Source organism: Phyllostomus discolor, chromosome 12 (assembly GCF_004126475.2).
Source record: "Phyllostomus discolor isolate MPI-MPIP mPhyDis1 chromosome 12, mPhyDis1.pri.v3, whole genome shotgun sequence".
NCBI classification, from domain to species: domain Eukaryota; kingdom Metazoa; phylum Chordata; class Mammalia; order Chiroptera; family Phyllostomidae; genus Phyllostomus; species Phyllostomus discolor.
In genome coordinates this window covers 53,912,246-53,931,337 of record NC_040914.2, presented here as the reverse complement: position 1 = coordinate 53,931,337, position 19,092 = coordinate 53,912,246, and the positions used below count along the sequence as shown (strand labels likewise).

At 57.9% G+C, this 19,092-nt stretch overlaps 1 protein-coding gene across 1 annotated transcript in view; it reads left to right on the top strand.

The window, feature by feature from the left end:
* The window catches only part of KIFC3 (kinesin family member C3), a 59,516-nt gene that overhangs the window by 18,481 nt on the left and 21,943 nt on the right, over positions 1-19,092 (top strand). The window contains 3 exon segments of the mRNA XM_028501898.2: positions 12,175-12,376; positions 14,901-15,008; positions 15,011-15,042. Coding sequence (XP_028357699.2) covers positions 12,175-12,376; positions 14,901-15,008; positions 15,011-15,042 — 342 coding nt within the window.

Sequence of the window (19,092 nt, the reverse complement as noted above, 5' to 3'; positions counted from 1 at the left end):
GCTATTCTGATGAGACATGTGCACAGATCTGCCCCTAGTCAGCCACCAAGGACTTCAGAGACTCGGGCAGGGTTTACCAGGCAGCCCGTTCGGTGTGGAGCTCTGAGCATTGCAGGGCTGGTTTGGGCCGAGACTATTTCAATGGGTAAAGACAGGGCTGAAAGGGGAGAGCAAACCACCCAGGCCCCCTGCCCCAGCTATCTGCTGGCCTCAGTCAAGCTCCGAAGGTGGTGTCACCCCATCCAGGCCAGGGCTAGGCCTGAGCATTCTGGAGCACATGCAAGGCTCTGTTTATGGAGGTCTTCTCCCGTCCAAGTCCCCTCCCGTTTTCACCTATGGTCGAATTTAACAAACAGGACCTGAGAGTCCGCTGCATGCCAGGCTTTGTGGCAGAAGAAAGGATCGCAACAATGATAACGGGGTAGTCCTAACGACAGTGACATTTCTCCATCTGTCACGTGAGATAACACGAAGGACTTAGTTGTAGTGCCTGACACATAATAAGTGCTTAATAAATATTACCAATAATAATAATAATAATAATAACTAGTATTGTTAGGGCTGCCATTTATGAGGACATTGAGGCTCAGAGAGGTTAAGCGCCTTACCGAAGGTCACACAGCATGGAGCCTGAATTCAGGGAGCTCAAGCCTCATGGAGGAGACAGATGTGCCCCTCTCCAGAGGGAGGGGACTAAGGGAACGTGAGCTAAGGGAAAGGTAGGTGGTCCCGGGGGAGCTCTGACTGGGCAGCGTCAGGAAGGGGTGCTATGTCCGTGGGGTCTCACCAGGTGAATGGGCTGTCACCATGGAGGCAACTGCATGAGCAAGGGCGGGGAGGCGTGGACAGGCAGTAAAACTCAAGCAACAGAAAAAGGGGCGCCTCAGGGGAATTGGTGGGAGAGAAGACTGGGTGGTTCCGCTGCAGGCAGACGCTGAAGAGCCCCAAATGCACTCTGAGGATTGGCCCAGGGTGGCAAGGACCCCATTGACTGTACTCTCGAGAGGCAGTGTGGTACAGCAGCTCAAGACCTGGACTCTGCAGCTGGCCAGCCTGCGGTCCCGTCCACAGAGCAGGGCCTAGGGCAGCACGTGCACCCCTCGGCAGGAGGAGGAAGGCAGCAGCCCCCAGCCCAGTGCCAGCCTGTCCGCCAGGCCTGGTTTGGGTTTCAGGCCAGGAGAGCATTCGGGTCTGTCTTTGGGCTGTGACTCTCCGGCTGCTTGCTCTGAGTGTCCGCAGTCCTCGGGCCTCTCCCCTCCAAAGGAGGCCACTGCGAAGGCTGTGCGGACGCCCAGCCGGCCTGGGGGAGAGGCGCCCAGCTGCTTCGAGTTGCCGGGCACAGGCAGGATGCCAGGTTGAGTGTCTTCGGAGCGGAGTGACGTCCTATTAAATTATTGACACACAGGAGCTTGGCAGGCACATGGGTTGGTTTGACCCCGGGGCTGGGACTCTCAGAAGGTGGTCAGAGTCTCCGGGATGCAGCTTCCTTTGTCCCAGTAAGGCCAGGCCATCTGCCGGCCAGAGAGGCAGGCAGGCCACATCCCCCGGCTTCCCGCCACTGGTCTCCTTCCTCGTGCTGGTGTTCTTTTGTGAAGCAACTGCAAAGAGTGAAGCCGGAGACCCTGGCGGCGCTGAGTGGAAAGGACCCTGGCCTTGCAGTCATCCCTGGCACCGTGCGTTAGTGCCGGGAAGGTCCCCAGCGCCCCCTCCTCATTACCCAGGGAGGGACAGGAGACCCAGAGGGGAGGAAACCAGCCCGAGACCATGCAGTGGTTGGGAACACAGCTCCTGGCCCCAGAGACCTGCCTTTTCCCCAGCACTCCAAGCTGCCTTCCCACAGCAGCCACCGACGCATTCATGGGCCTCCACCCAGCCATTCTGATGACACACAGCCTCAGTTTTTCCATCTGTGCAATGGCAACGGTAGCACCCACTGCCCTGGTTCTGAGGATTAAACGATAGCAAAGGCCATCCTGTGTGTAAAAGGGTTGGGCCAGTGTTTGGGACACGCCTGTCCCTCAGCAGACCCGCGCTAAATTGAATTCAAGTCCCGCCCTGCTCTTCCGGGCAGGCCCCAGACATTCCAGTTGTTTGGGACGGGTGGAGGTTCTCCCCCTCCCCTCCCCAGCGACGATGACGAAAGGAAGCTGCTGAAACGACCGAGCTCCTAGTCACTTCTTCCCCGTCACCTGGGAGCCCACGATGTCTGGCAGCGGGGCCAGGGCGGGCAGAAGGTTGAGACTTGTCAGTGATGACTAAGAACTCAGAGCTGTGGGAGTCTGCCTCATCAACAGCATCACAACTTCCTGTGGCTGTTTGCAAACAAGGCCACCCGCAGAGGAGGGAGACCGGAGTTGGGGGGCGGGGGAAGCCCCGGGGCTGCCGCAGAACCTGGCTGCGTGAGGCTGGAGGTGCCAGGAGGCTGGCAGGGTGGTCAGGAGCCGCGGCTGTCTGCCGTCCCTCAGGAACACAGGGCTCCCCTCCCCTGTGCTGCCTCTGCAGAGTCCAGCCGGCCCCGCTGGGAGCCCAGAGCAAACTGCAGGTGCGGGATCTCGTCACTGCAAGAAACCAGAGCATCGATCACCTTTGTGATGCCTAGGGCCCCCCCGAACAGAATCTCCTGGGGCTGAGGGGTGTACCCAACCCCACCCGGGAAGGCAGGTGACTCGGGGTTAAAGAGCAGACAGGGAGGGCGGGCGGGCGCTGACTCAGGGCTCAGCCCCGCCCCGCCCAGCCCAGCAGACAGAAACCCAGCGAAGGAGCCAGACGCTACCCCTCTCTCCTGACAGCCGGGGCCCAGACGTCTTTTTAGACGCCGCCTGCCTCACGGGGGAACCAGCCGGCGGCGAGAACTCCAGATCCAAGAGAAAAACTGTAAATTAGCGCGAAAAGTAGTTCCCGTCAAAAACGCTGCCAACGACAGTGTAAAGTGGAAATTTGGTACAGACGCCCTGATGGCAATCTGGCAACATGTTTAGAAAGTGTAAAAAAAAAAAATGCCCAGACTCTTTATTCAGAAAGAGTCTATGAAATTTGCAGCCCCATTCTCCTCCTGGCCTCCCCGCCCAGGGCGTGAACAGGCTGCAGGGACGTGAGGCCGTGTGGACAGCAGTTGTATTTACAAAAGCAAAACAGTGGGAGCCACTCACATGTCTGACCCCATGGGATGGCCAGGCCGGTCGGGGCGGTGCTGTTCAGTGGGGTACTATGCAGCTGTTTAAAGCGATTTTTTCCCAGTCATTTTTACGGAGTGCTGCGTGTGGGGGGTTCCCCAGACACTGGCACCCCAATGTGGCATGGGACCTGGGCCTTGTCCTTGGTCTGGGGCCTGAAGTTCAGGAGAGAGAGAGCCTTAGAAGGGAAAAGTCACTTGGGAAATGTGTAGTGTGTGGATTTGAGTGAGGAAAGGAAGAGGAGAAAATTGTGTGACTCGGCCTCCCTCTGCAATCACCTGCCGGCCGTGGAATGCCGACTGCTCTGGGCTCCCTACCGGTCTGCCCTGCTTGCTGTTATTTAGTCACCTGTACCCAGGGGGTCAGGTAATGGGTCCACTCTCGCGGTCACAGCAGGAAGCTGCGGCACAGGGAAGGGAGGGGAAGGGGCCGAGCCAGGGGCCGCACCCAGGACTTCCGGACCCCCAAACCCAGTCTTAACCATTACTCTATCCTGCCTCTCCTTAACACAGAATAAGGTCTGTTCAAAGTCAAGTACCGGAGGGAAAATCTGGGACAAAGACAGTAACTTAAGGGTGGTGGGATAGGGGGCTTTTTCCTCTCTTGGTTTCTACTACACTTGTGCAGGAAAAAATAAAAAAATAAGAAACCAGGCACCTAGAACTTGCAGCAGATGGGGAGAAATGAATGGGGAAGTGGGAAAGAGTTAATAATATATGCCTTGGTTTGGACCCGGGAGACAGGATGAATTAGGAGCGAGGAGTGAAGCCAGGAGCATTTGGGGGATGGAGCCCCCGGGACCCCCGTGGCTTCTGGACAGTCTTTGAAGCGCAGACTCTGAGAGGGAGGGTGGGAGCGGGGGCTGTCCGCCCCCCCCCAGCCTCCCCCATTCTTGCTAAATCTTTTTATCACCTAGTAAAAGTACACACCTCCTCGGTGTTTGCATTCCTTTCATTTTTTTAGACTACAGGAAATGATAAAAGGGGGAAAAAAAAATCCTTGTTTGCTTTCTGCCCTGGAGCCAGGAGAGGGTTATCTTTGCCAAATTCTCTCTTAGGTCGTAAGAGGTTTTGGGTTCCCCTCCCTGGCAATCTCCCTGCGAAGGCAGAAAGCAGTCGCTGTCTGGGGATCTGAAAGCAAGGTGGTGTCGTCGGGAGGAGGGTTGCCTTGTTCTCTGCAGAGGCCTTTGGGGGTGGGAGAACCTTTTTTCCTGTCCCCACAGCTTTTAGAAACTAGGCACCCTTGGGCAGAGCCGGGGAGGGCGCAAGGGAGCTGGAAGGGGAGAAAGGTCCCGTTTGTTCGAATATCAATTGAGCACCCAGCGCCTGTGGGTGCTCAGTCTGTACCGGCAGAGAATGATAGGAGCCTACATGCCCCCAGCCCCTTCAAGGCCACAGAGAGCCCGCAGGCCAGCCCACCCACCACGCTCAGAGGCTGAATGATCAGACTCAAGCTCCAAGGGTGAGGTGCAGAGCCCTGCCTGTCCCCACCGCGGACTTCCACCCGCCGCTGCCCCACCAGCCCTTCCCGTGTTGTCCACCACGGACTCCTTCTGGGCTGCTGAAAGACGTGGTTTCCAGTCGGCTCAGGATTACTTCCCGTGTGACTTGTAAGCCCAGAATGTTGTCCTCTGACTTCAAGAAACTGTTTCTTACCCTGGCTGGCGTAGCTCAGTGGATTGAGTGCGGGCTGCGAATCAAGTATCACAGGTTCGATTCCCAGTCAGGGCACATGCCTGGGTTGCAGGCCACGGCCCCCAGCAACCGCACATTGATGTTTCTCTCTCTCTCTCTTTCTCCCCCCTCCCCTCCCTCTCTAAAAATAAATAAATAAAATCTTAAAAAACAAGAAACTGTTTCTTACTCAGAGTCATGCAAAGACACACACTTTTCACAACAGCAGAGTGCTTTGTACTGACTGCACGGAAGTTTCCTCCTTCCTCTCGATAGGAATTATCATGCATTTGCACAGAAGAAAGCCCGTTTGGAGGTGTTTAATGTACCCTGTCCTTCCCCTCTGGCCTGTACCTGGTCTGTTTATTGACTCTGTGATGTGGGGCCCAGCACAGGCCTTCCCTGCGGTCACGCCAGGGAGCTGATTATGGTCCAATGTGGGCAGGAGGGTGGCGGTGGCAGGGAGGTGAGGAGTCAAGTGACTTTGGAGCCTAGGATGGTTAAGGAAAGCGACCTCTATGCTTGAAGGACTTGAAGGGCAAGCAGGAGTAGGTCGGGTAAAGATGCGGTGAGGCAGGCAGGAGCAGGGTGGGTGTGACAGGGCCCACAGAGAGGAGAACAACATCGCAGAGGCCTGGAGGTGACTGAATCTCACGTTAAATCATTAACTCTGCAGCCTCGTGGGAGCCTTGCTCGTGCTTTGCTCTGAGTTACTCTGAGAGTCAGACCAAGCCAATCCCCGCTCTCGCGTACTGAGCAGAACTCTCGGGCTCTCGGCCGCCTGGGATGTCCTCCACCTCCCTGGTAGCCAGAGGAGCGTTGGCAGTCTCCACACCAAGCCATCAGCGACCGTTTCTGACATAGAACTGAGCTTGAAGTCATCGGTATGTAGTTCCTGGTGACACTGAGCACTCTTCAACTAAATTTTTCCATCACAAAGCAATTTATTTTTGCCCTGGCTGGTGTGGCTCAGTGCACTGAGCGCCAGCCTGCGAACCCTAAAGGTCGCTGGTGTCGACTCCCAGTCGGGCACATGCCTGGGTTGCAGGCCATGTCCCCAGCGGGGGGCATGTGCATCTCTCACACGTTGATGTTTCTCTTCCTCTCTTCCTCCCTCCCTTTCCCTCTCTCTAAAAGTCAATAAATAGAATCTTTAAAAAAAAAGAAAGCAAGCAATTCATTTTTACATTTCAAGTCAGAGTTTTGCTAGAATTCTGAAAATGCTTCCTCCTAATGCCTGAAATCTCTTTTTCCTTCACTGGTGTTTTTGATCTGAGTAAACACTGGCAGCTCTACCCACAGGACAGCTCGATATGCGCGTGCATATGTAGGTCTGCGTGCACACCAGTTGGGTGTGTCTTAGCTCTGTCACACACTGAGTTTGGGAGTGATCTTTTGGAGGCTGTTTCCTCTTCTAAAAATGGGCATGCGACGGTGTCCACCTCATGGGTGTTCAGGGTTAAACGGGTTCTTGTTTATAAAGAGCTTAGAATGGTGCCTGGCACTGTGTTAGCTTTGAATAAATGGTGGCTATTATGTGCCTAGAAAAAAAAAACAAAACAAAAACAAAAAGACCGTCCTGAAATGTTGGCAGCATTTATCTCTAGTGGGTGGGATTCTGGTTACAATGAATATCTATTTCTTTTGTAATCAGAGATAAAGAACAGGCAGTGTTATTATTAACTTAAAAACCTGGCTTTGATTTTGTTGGAAGGAACCCGTAGTTACCGTCGGTGGCCCGGCCTGCGAGGAAGATGAGGCATCCAGTTTTATGGGAGGGCGTGAAAGATAGACACCCCCCCCCCCCCCCCCGAGTCAGATAATAGGGACTGTAACAAAGGGAGACACTTGGTCAGGAGTCTGGAGAAATTTCGCCCTCATCCGACCTTGCCGTTCCCCTGACCACGGTTGTCCGGAGGGCGGCCAGGGGGAGATTCAGAGAAGGTAACTCTCAAATTATGGTTTTCTCTCCCGTGGGGTGGGTTATCTGGGAACTCTTATCTGCAAGCCTCTAGCTCTCCAGGGATAACCATTCGAGGGAAGGAACATTTATTTATCCTCTGTTGAGTTTTTGCTGGTTAGAAAATGAAACACACACTAGCCCAGGTCCAGCAGGGGGATGGTAGATGTCCTGCTCTGGCAGCCGGAACAATCTGAGGTCCGAACCTTGGCTCTGTCTCGGGTTGAGATCTTGACCACCGGCCAGTGCCTGGGCAGCAGCAGGAGACAGAACCTCTTGTAGCTGCAGGACCTCCCTTCGGTCCTTTCTTCACTGCCCCTGGGCCACATCCCTGCAAGCAGGAAGGGGCAGAGTGCCCACCCTCCTCGGATTATCTGCGGCACCATCAGCCCTGCGCTGGGCTGGCTTCTGAGCCTCTTTCTTTCTCCTCCTCCTTCCGCACCCCGGAGGAGGAATCTTGCTGCTGACTCCGGAGTAAAATGCCGCCTCTGTTTGGGAGACAAAGGACAGAGTGGCTTCTCCGGGTCAGCTGTCTCTCCGCAGCTCCTCCAGGCATCTGTGAGAGGACCTTTGGGGGTTACCCTGGGAGCTGCTGCCCTCCCACTGAGTTTTCACTGGGGCCGAAAGGAATACCTTACCTTAAAAAGTCCCAAGCAGCTCTCCGGCTGGGGAAGATACTAATCTGCCCTGGGGGGGAGGGGAGGGCTGGGGGGGTGCCCTGCCTGGGGAGGCAGCCTGCCCTCTGTATTCCTACCAGAGCTAGTAAGAGCACGCGTGTGAAAACGTGTGATAACGTGTGAAAGCGCATGTGTGCGTGCCATCACAAGACTGTGTGAGGGCACACGTGCAAGTGTGTTCTCGGCTTAAAAGAATGCTTGTACTAGAGTGTGAGAGAATGAGTCACAGAGCATGTGGAAGTGTGCGTGTGTACTAAGGGGCGTGCAAAGCGTTTGTGGGAAAGTGTGTGGGTGCATGTGTAAGCGTATGAAAATGTGACAGTGTATATATGTACTAGAGTGTATAAGAGTGTGTGTAAAAGCATGTCCTAGAATGTCAAAAAACGTGTTCTAGAGTTTGAGAATGTGAAAGGCAGCAAGGACGCATGTAATTGTTCGTGAGTACTAACTAGTGCATGTGAAAGTTTTGTACTAGGGTTTGAAGATGTGTGTCTTAGAGTGGTAAGTGTAAAAATATGTATGTATGAACTGGTGTGAGAATGTGTCCGAGCGTACCAAGTAGAGTATGTGTGAGGGAGGTGTGTACCAGCGTGTGAGTCTGTGCAGGGACGCAGGAGCATGCGTGTGCGCCGGTGAGCGAGCGCGCACGTGTGCACTAGCGTGCGCGGGGTGCGAGGAGCCGGGGCACCCAGGGGACGGTCGGGGCGGAGCAGGAATAGTCCTGGCGTGGGTCGCCGCGCGCGTGAGTGCTCGCGTGAGTGTGCGGGAGCGCGCGCGCACCGCCGCCCCCCACTGGGTTGCAGCCGGTTGCCATGGGAACGCGCCGCGGCCCGAGTTAATCATTTCCTGTGGAAAGTGTGCGGGAGGGGTGGAGCGGGGCGGGCCGAAGAGGCGGCGGCGTGGACCTGCCTCCCGCCGGCTGGCGGAGCCCGGCCGAGCCCCCGCCGCTGCGGCGAAGCCGGGATTCTGCCTCCTCCAGGCCGGTGAGTTGGGGGCTCGGGTGGGCTGGGAGCGGGGTGGGTGCTGGGCGTCTGCCCGGCCGGGTGATCTGGGAGCCGCGTCCGGGCCCACCCCGCCTGCGGGATCCCCCTGCCCGGCCCCTCTAAGAGGCGCGGGGAGGACCGGGCCCCGGAGACCCAACCCCGTGCGGTCCTCTGCATCCCCCGACCCCACCGCGGGGTCCAGCCACAGCCGGGGACCTGGTCTAAAGCAGGGCACGGGGCCGGTACGTTCCCTAGGATCAGAGCCGCCTCAGGATCCCCATTTCGATTTCATTGGCTCGGAATGCCGTACCCTACCGGAGAACCGCGTGGCCGTCAGCGCTGCCCCTTCCCTTTGCAGAGGTCCCTCCCCGCCCCCCGCACCCCGAACCCAGGGCTCCCTGGAAAGCTGCAGTTTCGGGCTCCTCCCACCATGTACGTTCCCTGGGCAGTTCGCTTCCCCTCGCAGGCCCGGGAATGCCGGCCAGCCCCGAGGTTAGGAAGGAGCGCCTGGGCGGTGGGAGAATCCAGCGATTGACCAGCAGCAGCCTGGGGGGCTCCAGCAGGGAGAGCAAGCCGGAAGCCACCTCCTTCTACCCCCAGTTGTGAGTTCGAGCAGAACTCTGGTGCAGTGAAGGGCCTGGTCCTGGAGATTTTAAAAGGAAGCTGTGTTTAAACACTCACGCACGCCCCCAACCCCCAACCCTCCTGTGTGAAGGTTGTGGGTGGTGGCCACCCCTGGTCTCTCACATTCCCTCGCTCACTCATGGGTTTTCAAGGCCTGGTGAGGACCTCTGCCTGCCCAGGTCTATTGCCCATGCCCTGATAAAGTAGCCATCTCCTTGGCCGGGGAGAGTCATTTGCAAAAAATGCAGCCTCAGAATGGAGCCCTGTGTTCTCAACCGACTGGACTCCGGGTCGTAGGGTGATGAGTTCTGCGGCCTTATGGGCACGAAGGTAGCAGCGGCTTTGAACTCCGGGTTGTCCCGGAAAACCCATGACGGGGGTACGGTGTGTCGGGGCGGTCCTAGCTCCTGTCCAGCCTCCCTGACCTTCTGCCCGCTCTCCCAGGGAGACTGAGCCCTCCTCAACAGAAGATGGTTAAGTCTGTCCCCAGTCATTGCAGATGTCCCTGGTCCGCAGGGGAGGGGAGTGCTACAGCTCTGTGGACGTGGCCTGAACCGGGAGGCGGTGCCCCTGTCCTGAAGCCACCCCTCTGTATTCACATACCCCCCGGAGGGAACCCTGAGATACACAACGTTCTAGCTCTTCGAATGTGCCAGTGTTGGTCTGAAAGCACTGTATGTATGCATCCTCCAGTCGGTGTACCGACCCTGCGTGCTGGCGTTCTGCCATTCTCAGGTGAGGCGATGAGGCCCAGAGAGGCAAAGTGATTTCCCAAGGTCACAACGTCCTGTAAGTGGTTGAGCCAGGTTCTGGACCAGCTTTTGGTCACAGACACTCCGACACCCTGCCCCCATGGCGCCACCCATGAGAGCTAGGTTGGTGGCAGCCCTGGTCTTGGGCTTCTACTTTGGATCTTACGCTGTGTGCTAAATTCAGCTGCTTTTCCTCTTCAGGATCTTGCACACACCCTTCCCCTTTCTTCCTGATGTCCTTCCTGGCTGCCTTCCCTGACTTCCCTTCACAAAGCCAACAGAAATACTGCCTCTTCCTGTCCCTGCCCCTCAGACTTGGCTGATCTCCTTAAAAGTCTTTTCCCTCAACCGGGGAATGGACGTTCAACGCCCCGTTCAGCATGCAGACGGAGCCGTCTCTCTCCCTCCTTGCCCATCGTGGGGTAGCTGGGCACTAGGGTTGCTTGTGTGCCCGGCTCCGTGCCAAGCAGCCTGGAGAAGAGGCTGTCTGGCAGCCCACTCCTCCCCCCACCCCGGTCTCCAGTCCTCAGTGGAGCCGGCCTGCATAGTCGGATTAGCCTCCACGCCATCCTGGGGCCCAGTCCTGCCCCCGACCCAGGGAGACTGCACCTGGGAGCCCCCTCCTGCAAGCTGTTTCCCTCGGTCAAGGAAGGCCCTGGTCAGGAGCCTGGCGTCCTTCCAGGGCTCAGCTCTGTGAACATCAGTCACCATGTCTTGAGGCCACCTGTCCCTGAACTCTTACTTCTTTTTCTCTGGATGCTTCCCTCATTCCTTCTCCTCTCTGCGACCTGACATGTCCCAATGGCTCCTCAGCACCACAGGCTCTCGATGCAGCCTCTCCTTCCCACCCCAGCCCAGCTTCCCCGGACAGAAGGAAGTGGTGGCTCCTGAAGCCCCTGCCCACCCTTCGTTTGCCCCCTGCCTTGCTCCATGGACACCGGCCCTTAGAGGGGCCCCAGGGGCTCCCTCCCAGTTCACCCTCTCTGTGGCATGGGTCACTGGGAAGTGACCATCCTCTCCTTCCTACTCACGGGTCCCCCGCCAAGCACTCTGCACCTGCCTGGCGCTCCCGGCCACCTCCCTCCTCCAGCTGCCCTCCCACCCGGAGCAGACTCGTTTTCTACCCTGGGTGCCTCTTGTTTGCATGACCCTGAGTCTCCGTGCTCAGCCTGCTCTCTTCCAAGCTTCTTTCCGGGCCTCTTTGCGTTTTGCTTTTGTCGGGGCATTCAGCAAGAAGCCATCGCTGATATTTGGTGTGGATGTAGCTGTAGCTCCAGGCTGGGTGCTGTGGGGCTGGGAGCTTCCCCTGGGCAGCGAGCCACAGAGGATCGGGAGAGAAGGACACTGTTCAGACTGATCCCTTTGCTGCCTGGTAGGAAGCAGCCAGTGCAGTGGCAGGGGGGAAAGGGGTCTTTGACCCAGGTAGAACAGTAAGCAGTCCTTGGGCGCTTCCGACTCCACTTGAAAATCAAAGCAAACTCCACGTTGCCTCTCTGGGCTCGTAGCCTTCTTCTGTAAATGGTGTCTTACTATTGACGCCAAGAGTCCCTAAGTCTGGGCGCTACCTTGCTCACCTCAAATGCCCTCCAGGCTGCTTTGCACACAATAGGTGCTCAATAAAAATTTGTGCAGTCAACACAGGAAGTCTGTTCTGTTCATTTGCTCGGTTTATAGGGGATCTATGGGGCTTTCTGTCTGGGCTGTGCCCCCCACTAACCCCCCACCCCCCAGTTCTCCTGGAGCCCTGGGGCCTCCTTGCAGCGGGTGTGACTGTGGAGGTTTGTCGAAGGGTTTACCTCCCTCCCCACAGGGAGCTTTGAGGCCGTGTTTCTCCTGATCAAAGAGGACGCCTGGCAGGTGCTTGGCACACAGCAGGCACTCAATAAATAATAATTAGATGAAGAATGAATGAATCTTTGTATCTCAACTCCTTGCCTGCTGCGTTGTACTTTGAATACATGAATGAGCTGACTTGCAGAGAATTTGATACATAAACCTCACTGGTCACTGGCAACCGTCAGGGTCCCTCCTGATTAGATTTGCAGAGATGCCTTTGACTCACGCTTCCTCCGAGTGGGGCTGTGTCCTGGCCAGTCTTCAAGCTGCCAGGCTCCCAGTGGAGGAGCGGAGTGTGGGATCTCCACGTTGTGCTGCAGACACCCCATGGGCTCCTTGCCCCCTTCTGAGCCTCCCTGCCCCAGTGGTGACCGGCCCTGTTTTTCCCTGTGCGCCCTGGGATCCTTGGGACATGGGAGTTGGCGCGGATCCTCCAGGTCCGGGCTCCGGCCAGGCCAGCGGTCTTCAATCTCTTCTCCCCTTGCTGTCTCCGCAGGCTGCCGGGGGCCCGGAGGAGGCTGCCGAGCCCCGGGCCATGGTCCAGTCTCGCCGGACCTGGAACCTGGGAGCCACGCCCTCGCTGCGCGGCCTGTGGAGAGGGCCGGGCCCCGGAGCCCGAGCCGGGATGGCTCGCCCCGCCCCAGCCAGCCCGGCCGCCCGCCCTTTCCCACACACCGGCCCAGGGAGGTTGAGAACTGGTGAGTCCGCATTTTTAAAATGCCTCTTTATTTCCTTCCTCTCCTGATACCAGAGATGAGACGAGGTTTCTCGCAAGTTCCTAGGCTCGGTCAGAGCTGTCAGGTAAATTACAGGGTCCAGCAGCCGGCGAGCCGAGCGGGGCGTGGAGTCGGGGCGTCAATCCCGCCGCGGCTGCTGCCCTGCGCTGCCTGTGCCGAGAAGGCGCGGGCGCCGAGTTACACTCGAACGCAGCCCCGAGTGCAGGGGGAGAGCGCGGCCAACTGCCACGCGGTCCCGGCCCCCAGGAGCCGGGTCGGGGTAGCTCTGCGGTCCGCGGGTTCTCAGCGGAGCGCTGGGGTCTCCCTCCGCTTCCTGCCCGCGGCTGGTAAACAAGGTAGGTGAGGTGGCTGCCCGGCTCCCTGCGCGCCGCTGACACTTGATCCTGCCTGGGCTGGCCCGCGGATGGCGGGAGGAGTGGACCGAGGCTGCTCCCCAGCGGGGGCTGTCGGGGTTTGGGTGCTGTGCGCTCGGTTTTCAGGGCCATTTGGGTAGTTTTACTAGGACCCTCACAGCAGGTGGGTAGGGGGAGGGAGTACCGGAGTCTTGGCCCCCCGCTGCCCCCCTGGGGGAACTGTCAACACCAGCTCTCCTTTCTGGGTCATGTCCCCTGGTGCCTCCCACGTCCAGCAGTGAGCAGCAGCTCTGATTCTGGGTTGGGGCTGGATTGTCCGGATTGCCAGGGCTGGGGAGCTGCCCTTGACCCTCTCTCCCAAGTTTGGCTTGGGCAGGCCTTCCTGGAAGTGTCAGGGGAGAGAGGTGTGCTGTCTCTTGTTGATCTGCAGGGAAAGGGCTGGATCGCCGGCCTGTCTGAGCTAGCAGAATCTTCCCTGGCCTTCGGGTCCAGGACTGCACATGTAAAGAAGGGGAAACTGAGGCCCAGGAAGGGCACGCAGCAGACTCCTCTTTGGTTCCCTCCCTTCCAGCACATTTGTGCTGTTGGTGGCAGTCAGAGTGATGCCCTCCAAGGTCTCTGTGGGGGACAGTGAGGCTGGGATGACCCTGGGGGTCTCCAGGGAAAGCTTGGGCTCTGAGACTGGGTAGCCCCTGGTGTCTGGAAGGGGCTGAAGCTGGCCTCTACCCCACAAGACTGTCCTGAGGGTTACAAATGGAATTGGAACAAGTATTGCTTTTCTGGTTTAAAAAAACAACAACAACAAGAAGAAGCAAAACACATGTGCCCTTGCAAAACTAAAAAACAAAGTATAAAAAAAAATAAAAATAAAAATAGGCACATCTTGGAGATATTGCGGGTTCGGTTCCAGACTTTGACGGCTGTTGCCGTAAAGTGAGTCTTCTTCTTTTTGCTGGCGGAGGGTCTTGCCTTCGATTTGTAAAAAGCACAGACTCTGTGGAGCACAGTAAAATGACGCCAGTGCAAGCTCGTCACTAAACATTGTAGATCGTCCCTCTCATTCTGGTGTGTGTGCATGTGTGCACGCCTGTGTGCATGTGTGTGTGCACGTGCACGCCTGTGTGCACGTAGGTCTATCGATGAGCGTTAGGAGGATTCTGTGCCCACACAGGCTTTTACCCACTTTCTAACTTTGAGACCAAGGTCAAGTGAAACCCGGTGTGTGGAAAGCTATGCACAGTGCCTGCCACCGGGTGGGGTCTCTGCCAACTTGGTTGACCGCGGGCCCCACCTTTCTGGGGACCTGGTGCTGTGCGAGCACTTTGTGTGGGTCCTGCACTTTGTCCTCACCATAGGACCGTGAGTTCGGTTCCTTATCCCATTTCATTGACGAGGAAACTGAGGATCCAGGAGGGTAGTTGTAAGGCCTGGAAAGCTCTTGGCCCCTGGCTGGCATTCAGGATACGTATCATCACAGCCCAGGGTGGTGACTGTTTGCTCTGTGCAAGGCGAGCCCCCTCCCACCCCGGCGGCCCTGCAGGCTGGGGTGGGGTTGAGGCGGGGTGGAGGGGTGTGGAGGCCACAGTCAGCCCTCTCCCCCATCTGGCGAGACCGGTGACGTGTTGGCGGCATGAGGGACGCACTTGAGCTGGTCAGCCCCGAGTGTGCTTTCGGAGGTCGCACGGAGCAGGCCACCCAGCGTGGGGCTGGCCTTCATGAAGGCAGGGGAGAAGTTGCCACCTAGAGGCAGCCGGGGTAATAAAGCCGTGGCCCTAGGGCGCACCTCGGATGATTAATTAGCACAGCTAGCTTGGCAAGGTTTCCTCTGCTGCTCTCTGCAGAGGGCGCTCCTGAGCAAGTGGGAGCTCCAAAGCCACTGGAGGGAGGGGAGCCCCGAGGTCTTGGGTGCCCTGCTGTAGAGAACCTTGGAGTGGCTTTTGGTACGAGGAGAGCTCAGCCCCTGCCCGGTGCCAGGCTTCCCTCCGTGCAGGGCAGGTGTGGGAGCATGTGCGTCCCTCCTCACCGCCCTGGGTTGGCTGGAGCCTGTGCAAGCCGAGCTCAGTCTCGGCCCTGCCCAGTGGCCCGTGACCAGCAGCCGGAGCGCCTCACCTATCTTTCCTGTCCCGGGACAGGGCGTGGAAGAGACACCCCGGCCAGCGGTGATGAAGAATCTGGTGTCCGAAGTGCGGCTCGTCCGGCCCTAGCTCAGTGCCGAGCCCTCAGCGTGGACTGTGCGGGCCCGGGAGCCCCCGCCGGCTCTACCTGAGTGTGCAGGTAAGCACTGGGGGATTCTAACACGTGACAGGTCCAGCCCCAGCCAGGCAGGGGTGCCTGGTTCCTCTGAGCTTCAGCAACGGGGTCCCTACAGGCTTCTGGGTGGAAGGAGAGGCAGAGGGAGAGCCAGGGACCTGCCTCATGCCTCTTTGCCAAGCTCCTCGCAGCACATCCGCCCTCGCGCCCGTTTGGATGGAGCAATTTGCTCTATTAGGTTATCTCCGGGGAAATCTCAGGAGGTGGCAGAAGCTTTTCAGCCACACCCTGGCGGGGGGGATAAGGTGGGAGCTGCGGGCCTTCTCTGGAAGCTGTTAGGAAGGCTGGCAGGTTCGAGGGCGGCAGCTGACTCCCGCTTGGACGTGTGAGACCACAGGGCAGCACTTGGCATTTGCTCCTTCAGAGCGGGCACCCGAAGCTGGACAGAGGGCTTCGCCAACACTGGGGGCCTCTTCTCTTGCAGCTGTCACCAAGGGACTTTCAAAAGACAAACCTGACATGTATATTTGGTTGTAGAAATAATACAGAATGAGAGCAGCAAGAATAGCTCCTATCCACTGAGCACGACTTTGTGCCAGGTGCCGTACCATGTATTGTATATCCCACACCCGTCCTCCTGACTGTTTCAAGATACAGTAACTGTTTTGTCTAAGTTTTGTGGATGAAGTCATGGAGGTTCAGAGAGGTTAAGTAACTTGCTACTGGTCACACAGCAAGCTGGGATCTGAACTGCTGAATATGACAAGCTTTATAACGTGTGATATAAAGAATTTGCACAGGGCAGAAATGTAATAATACCTAGAAACTACATGCCTCCCATAGTCCTGTATCATTGAGAAATCCACTATTCACTTTTTAAAAGAAGATTTATTTATTTTTAGATGGAGCGGGAGGTGGGGAGAGAGGGAGAGAAACATCAATGTGGGGTTGCCTCTCTCGAGCCCCTTACTGGGGACCTGGCCCACAACCCAGGCATATGCCTCGACTGGGATCAAACCAGCGACCCTCTGATTTGCAGGCTGGCACTCAATCCACTGAGCCATACCAGCCAGGGCTGAGAAATCCATTCATTCAGAGTTCAGTGTTTATCTTTCCTATATAACCACTTAATTATATGTATACATTTTTAAATGATTTACTCTCACATAACTAGTCTGTGGCTCGCTCTTTCCTGCAACAGTAAATCTCAGTGCTTTCTTCACGCACGTCAGCATTTAGACAACCACCTCATTCTTTTAAACTGCCACGTAATATTCCACTTCGGGGTTTACCGTGAGTTTTCTAACTGACCCTCTGCATCAGTTCTGACTTCAGTGAGCTCCTTAAAGTCTGTGCATTGGTGCAGCTACAGTGTCGAGTGATTTAGGACGCAGGGCTTCCGCGCTTTGTGTCAGTGTGCGCCTTGGTTGACACACTGTGTGCCGGGTACCGCGCTAGGTGCTGATGCGCAGCAGAGAAGAGACCCAGGCTCGAGAGTCTGGCGGAGGTGCGTGTGGCAGAGTAATCCAGTGATCACAGATGTAGGAGCGCGAACCGGCAAGGGCCGCGGACGCAGAGGCGGAGGACGCGGGAGCGGAGTTATGCGGCTGTGCTGGCAAGCCCCCCTCGCCCAGGAAGGGCGTGCAGGAGGGGGCCCGCCTGGAAGGGCCTGTGCGCACGGAGGGCAGGATGGGGCGTGGGACACGCACCGGCCCTTGGGGCCCGCCCTCCCACGTGCAGACAGACAGACAGAAGCCCTGGTCCCGGGCGGCGGCGCTTGGCCCCGCATCTCGACCTGAACGTGGGCCCAGAGCGTGACGCCACATCGGAGACGGTCTCGGGCTCCGAGGTGTTTGTTTCTCGGTCCGTTCTGCGGTCCGTCCGAAAACGGCCCCGAACGGCCCCGCTGCCAGCAAGTTCTGAGAGAGAAGCCGGTCTGGTGCGAGAACGGTTAAAGAAACCAGAGAAGCCTTTTTTTTTTTTCCTTTCTCTCCGACTTGAGCCACTGGTGGTTTCGCCGGGCGGTGGTCAGAAACTGGCGGCTCGGAGCGGGCGGCGGCTCTGTTCCTGGGTCTTGATTACGGGGTGCTGCCGGGCTGTGGCCGCCTCCGAGTCCGGGGTCAGCAGATCTGCCGCGGCCGAGCCCCGCGGCGCTCCGGGCAGCAGCCCTGGTTCCATAATCGCGTCTCTCTGGGCGCCGCGGAGCCCTGTTGCGTTCGTGGGGGCTCGGCGGTCGGGGGTGTGGGGCCCACGTCGGGACCCAGACGTCGGGGAGGTGACCGTAGGGCGTGGTGGCCCTCCCCGCCAGCCTCTGGCGCAGCCCCACGGAGGAGGCACTGCAGAAATTCCCAACCCCCCGGGGGCCGGCTGCCCTTCCTGCGGCTTGGCCCGCAGGCCCAGAAATAGTGTGACCTTTGCTCTGGCCGGCACATGGAAACTTCCAGCTGCCGGGCCCTTGCCGCCACCGCCTGACAAGCCTGCTCGTGATGGAGTGGCAGTTGGTCGGAGGGTGGGGACAAAGGGAGGTTGCCAGCGTGTTCCTGACAATGGGAGATGGGCGCTGTGCCCTCCCCACCCCCACCCCGCCCCCCTGCCAGGCAGCGCATGAGGTTGAGAGAGGGTGGAGGATGGCGAACTCACTGGCCGGTGATGTCTCTCTTCACGTCTTCTCAGCTCCCTTCACTGGCTTTGTGATGACAAAAGTGAAAGATCTGATGACTCCGGAAATCACATAATGCTACCTGCCCGTGTAGAGCTCTTCACAGGTGCAGACACTTTGAGGATTGGCTTAGGGTCTCACCTCGGTCACCTTTGACACTCACCAGCTCCGAGAGGCGGGTGGTTAGTATCCTTTGACTTTAGAAATGGGGAGAACGAAGCTTGGGGAAGGAAGGGGGCCTGCCCAGAGCCACCCAGCTCCCCGGAGGCAGGGACCAGCCAGGCCTCCCCGACTCGAGACGTGGAGCGTTTTCAGAGCCGCAGCCCGAGGCTCCGTGGAATGATGGCGGGCACAGGGACACGCAGGACATGCCTGCGGCCCCTCTTCCCGGGTGACTTGTGTTCAGGAACAAAGCAGAAACTGTCGATGTTTGTGAGGGTTAAAGAACCAAATGCTGACAAGGCTCAGAATGAAATGCAGAGTCTCCTGCCGTCCTTCCCACTTTCTCTCTGTTTTTTTACTCTCCAAAGAGTCTCAGTGCTGCGTTTCTCCTCTCGCCGGGCCTCCCGGGGAGACCCGCTCTCTGTTCAGAGTTCCCAGACTGCTTTTCCGAGGTGTGTTTCATTTGGCTTATCCTCAAACGGGGTGCGCCGGATGCCAGGGTCCCGCCTCGGACACGGCTGCCTGTGCGAGCTGGGGGTGTGTGCTTTGCAGGGACGACTTGCTGCCTCTCCCCTTGCCCACCCCGCCGGCCCACCGTCTGCTCTGCCCAGCCTTCTCTGCCTCTGCTCCTCCCGGGCCTCGGTGGGCCCCGGTGGGGTGGGCCGTGACCTTCCTCTGCTTTCGTGGACCCGCGTGCCCCCTCCCTGGCAGGCTGGTGCCGTCGGGAGGGGGGGCAGTTAACTTCACAGGCGGGGGGCTGGGCCTGTGATGGCCACGGCCTGGTGGGGCTGGGGGCCTGGGCCTGCGCTGAGTGAGCTGCTGCTGTGCTGGTGGCTCATGCACCTTCGGGCCAGGCGGGCGCTACCTGAGGTTTCTTTTTTTTTTTTTTTTTAAGATTTTACTGATTTATTTTTAGAGAGAGAAGGAAGGGAGAAAGAGAGAGAGACATCAAACATGTTGCTAGGGGCCGTGGCCTGCAACCCAGGCATGTGCCCTGACTGGGAATTGAACCTGCAACACTTTGGTTTGCAGCCCTCGCTCATCCACTGAGCTATGCCATCCAGGGCTTAACCTGAGGATTTCTGAGTGCCCAAGAACCTTTCTTGCTGGCAGAGAGGGCCGGCTGCTGATGGGGCCGGAGGAACCACAGCCCCTGTCCTGCCGTGGGAGCTGGGCACATTTTCTTCCAGACCCCGGACCCCCGTCCCCACCGACCCGCACAGGGAGGGGCTGATGCAGCGTCCTCAGGCTCC